The following is a 4,441-nucleotide window of genomic DNA, read 5'->3' as shown; positions in this document are numbered from 1 at the left end:
GGGTGTACGTGCGAGTGAGCATGCAGGCATGATACAGGCCTATTTGTCACTAGTACGAAATAATGTGTTCCGGCTGTTGGTTTTTTTGGGGGGCGGGGCGGGTGGCAGCACACACACAGAGAGAGAGAGAGAGAGAGAGAGAATGAGAGAGAGATTTTTTGTAAAGTTTTTGGTATATATGGCAGTGGTTGAAAAGAGGTATTACTTCATTCAAAGATATACCCAAAGGAGATTTCCCTTCCCTCCCCTCTCTTTTTTATCTCCCTTTGTGCTTTCTGGAGATAGGTGTGTGTGTGTGTGTGTGTGTGTGTGTGTGTGTGTGTGTGTGTGTGTGTGTGTGAGAGAGAGAGAGAGAGAGAGAGTACAAGAAGTAAATTTATGTTTTTAGGTATGTGAGTGGCAAAAAATGTATGACTTAACAAAAACTGCTGTACTGTCCATATATAACAATATACATCTATATATATATATCATGTACTGTTTTCGTATTTTTCTAACATTTAGCTTGATTCAAATGCTCATATTTACTCAGTGGTTAATCAATTAAGTATGTATACACCTATTCAATTGGTTTTTCTGTGCTGCATTTGTTGAGAAGAATTGCTCCAGATAATATTTCCAAGTGGTCATCATGTAGGTCGTTTATGTACTAGGGCAGTTTTCCTTGTTTGTCTTAGTTGCTGTTCCAGCCCGCTGGGTCGGGCTATGTTATTGGTAATGCTGATTTTCTCTCACAGTGTTATCACATGATTGGAGGGAGGTTGAAAGAGAGAGAGAGAGGGAAGAGCCCACGATCTGAACTCTCACACAAAGTCTAAACTCTGGGCTCGCTTGGAGTCTGAGAGACCCCTACACTCACAAGTTCCAGGGTTGTTCCGTTCCCCATTGCCGCTGCACTCGAAAGTTGAAAAGTTTCAGTAGTGCCAGCGAAACGCAACGGCGGAAACCAGTGTATGTTGTCTTCCCCTTGTCTCTGGTTCCCCTGAGGTAACTCGGGGGGACTCACTCTCTGTTGTCTGCTGTCTCTGTCGGTGCTATCAAGTCATTATAAATTATATATATGTATGTTAGATTTGTGTTTTTTTAAACCGTATAATATGCAAAATGAAGTATAAAATATAGAAATGTCTTTTCTTCAAGACAAGAAGCTGATGGCCTGGATATATATATATATAGTGAGTCAGAAAGTGGAAACATGATGTTCTATTTTATAAGTGCACTGCAGTCTATCAAGAATATCATTTTGTGTCTAAGTTTAATAATTAAAAACTGAGTGAAGAGAGATATGAAAGGAACGTCATCTTAAAAGACTGACTTACATATACTGAGCAAAGAGATGCTGCTGTCAGGGCCACTTGTAATGTTAAACAGCTGTGAGAAGTCACAGGCTCACTGAGGAATGAACACTGAAAAGATTATTAAATGAAAAGATTTTTAAAATGTCTTTTTGAACTTTACAAGAATTTTTGTACCATTTTTTTTTCATTAATAGAAGGAAAAATGAAGTCAGAATAAGCGAATTCTATCTCGTCCTATCGGCAAAGTCTTGTGCACCCTGTCACTGTGTGTGTTTAGTGAAATTAAACGTCACTAGTCTACTGGTGACAAAATAATGTGTTGCGTACACGTGTGTTGTTAGTCTTCCTGTGCGTCTCTCACACGGCTGGAAATATCTCACGTTTGGTTTTTCTTTTTGTGGTTTTGTTGCAGAACTCGCAGCGGAGATGCCCAGTTTGTGTGCGCCCCACAGCCGCTGCCCAGTCTCCTACAGCTGAGCCGAGTGGCCGTGCGCAAAGCCATGCGCTCCGACTCTGTGGATGGACTCCCCTTGCCTTATTTACTCAAGCATTTCCTGAAGTACCGGGACTTCCTCAAAGATGACTCCAGGTTACTCTGAACGGACTGCTTTTTCCGCCGCGTGTACTTTCATTGTGTCTTCTTTCTTCTTTTTTTTCTTTCTTTCTGACGTTTTGGTAACGTCGGCCCTGGATGTTGCTTATTGTGGCATTTTTATTATTTTTTTAAAGTACATTTTGTTGGAATAAGGCGACTTATCTTGGTCGTCACGGCTGCTCTTGTGAACATTTTCCCATGACGTGGCATTTTTATGTACGCTACAGCTGAGCTACTGTACCACTTTTTGCTGGGGTTTTTTTTAATCCTAGCTTGGAAGCTCGTATGATCTATTGTTGGTTGCTGTTTAGGAGAAGTCACTGTCCAGGTTTTAAAGTTTTTGTAAGTTTTTTTTTTTAATCGTGTTTTAGGAATAAACAAAATGTTTTGGTTCGGCTATTTTTGTCTGTGACAGTTATGAAGTCCATTATCTCCAGATAAAGATTTTTCCTCAGTTGTTCAAAGTCAAAGACTTGGTAGCATGATTTAGTCTCTTTTCACAGCGGCCAATTGTTGCTCAAAGGTGGGACTGGCTTGGTCGGAAGCCCGCTTCCTAAATGATGGAAATTGTGTCGATAGAGGCATTAAAAACACCTCGTGCATTTAATTTTGAAGTCGGTCTCCTCAACAAGAAGTGTCGGGGGTGACTTTCCCTGTCCCGAGTGCCATTGTACTGACTAACTGAGCGCTAGTTTTGTTGGTACTCCACAATGTATACATACAGTTTTCTCCAGCTGTAATTCCCTGGAAGAACACAGCATTAGATTATATTTATTGTTTTTATTGATGAATTCTGCTCGTTTTGTTGCATACCTAATTTCCCTCACCCTTGCATGCGGGTTCTTTTTTGTTTTTGTTGATCTTTGGCAGCATTCAGAATGTTCTAGAGCCTCTGTGTTGTTGTTGTTGTTGTTGTTGTGTGTCCCACAAAAATGTAGTTGTTTTAATTTATCGTCCTTGAAAGGTTATGTGGACCTTGGGCGTGCGTTTGCTCAAGTGGCTCCGAGTGCTTTTTGAGGAAGAGGGCAATTGTCATTGCTTGTGTCATCACATAGACCAGAAATTTGGTGTTTTGTTCTTTTTCACAATTGTGGTATTTGACATATATAAATGTGCAACATCAGTGGTTGGCAGATGCTCTGTTGAGGTTTGCTCCTTCTTTCCAGTCCAACATCTATCTATGGTCCTTATCTCTCCTCCTTCTTTTCTTTGTATGAATGTTACTTTCTGTAACCTCTCCTAATCTTCGAAACTGACGTGACCTACTTTTGTGTTGCGAGTGCTGTAAAACAGTTTCTAAAACAATGTGCAGTATAAGAGAAAGTCCCCCCCCCCCCCCCCCCCCCCCCGGGATTGTCTTGTGAGACGTGGCTCATTCATTCATTCATTCATTCTGTCACAGCTTAAGGTCTGGATGTGGTTTCACAGTTTTGTAAATATATTTCTTGGGGGAAAACAATCTTATGTTTGAACCACTTCCTTATCTCATGAATCTCATTTGCAAGTTTTGCTGTTTGTGTAAAGCTTTCTAACTTATCCTGTACAAACCTGAACGGCTGTCGGTCAGTCCGGCTATGTGAGAGACGGTATTGGGGGGGAGTTATGGTACTTGTACTTGAAGTGCTAGACTGTCGGTTCTACTTGATTTTTTTTTTAAGCTTGGCACTCAGTGAGAAAAGCAACATTGAGTACTATTTTCTTGCATTGTTGAATAACAAAAATGACTTTTTTTCTGCCTTGTGTGTTTAGAAGAAAGCCTCTGAATAGAAAGTATATTTATAACACCGAAAGATAATTTTCACCTTCATTTTGAATATTCAATCGAGCCTGCATTACTTAGCGCTTACCTCTCTACGGTGGCCATGTGTTCTAACTGCCAATGTTCTGTGACACCCTTGCATTTTTTCCTTTATTTTTTTTACCTGTCCATAACGGTCCCTGTCCAACGTGACCAGAATCCGTCAATTTCCCGACAAGTTGGCCTGAAAAATGTGAATCTGCTTATGGCGGTCACTTACAACAAAAGCTTTCTGTCAACCTGTCCTCCGATTCAATCAATGCAAACCTCTTACTCTTACGAAAGATAACAACTTTGGTGGCAGAAATGAAATGGAATGATAAAATAAAGATTTCAGATTTCAAACCATCAGTTGACATTGTCAGTTCTAGTGACCACAGCTCCCACTCTCTCCATAATGGCCAACTGTCTGTAATGATCGTTTTTCTGTGTGATTTTTGAGTAACCAATGTGGACAGGTTTGTATATATTCAGGGTACTGATGTTCACTTTCTAAGAATTCCAAAATGAATCAAATATTTTACTGGTAAAACTTGAATTTCTACAGACAATCACTACAGATTAAGTGCGTCATCTTTGTTGTAAGTGAAGAGTCGAGGGCAGAAACCACTGAAGTGACAGATTCTCACACAAAAGTTGATAAGTCAGATACGTTCTGTCTAGTAGTAGTAGTAGTAGTAGGACAACTGTCAAGTCACTGGGAAGAGACAGGAGCAAGGCCGATGTGCTGGTACATCTTAAATAATTATA

At 40.3% G+C, this 4,441-nt stretch overlaps 1 protein-coding gene across 2 annotated transcripts in view; it reads left to right on the top strand.

The window, feature by feature from the left end:
• The window catches only part of LOC101850836 (WD repeat and SOCS box-containing protein 1), a 39,726-nt gene extending 35,687 nt beyond the window's left edge, over positions 1-4,039 (top strand). Inside the window, exons 8-9 of one of the 2 annotated variants that reach the window (XR_220887.3) lie at positions 738-951; positions 1,711-1,795. Coding sequence is in view for 1 of the 2 variants with exons in the window: in XM_005106889.3 (XP_005106946.1) it covers positions 1,711-1,897 (187 nt within the window). In the remaining variant the exon portion in view is untranslated. Of the gene's footprint in view, positions 1-737; positions 952-1,710 lie in introns of both variants that reach the window. The other variant, XM_005106889.3, reaches the window with a different exon arrangement.
• The last annotated feature ends 402 nt before the right edge of the window (positions 4,040-4,441 follow it).

This window comes from Aplysia californica, unplaced genomic scaffold (assembly GCF_000002075.1).
Source record: "Aplysia californica isolate F4 #8 unplaced genomic scaffold, AplCal3.0 scaffold00561, whole genome shotgun sequence".
NCBI lineage: Eukaryota > Metazoa > Mollusca > Gastropoda > Aplysiida > Aplysiidae > Aplysia > Aplysia californica.
Note: the sequence above shows the minus strand (reverse complement) of the source record. Positions and strands in the feature narration are given on the sequence as shown.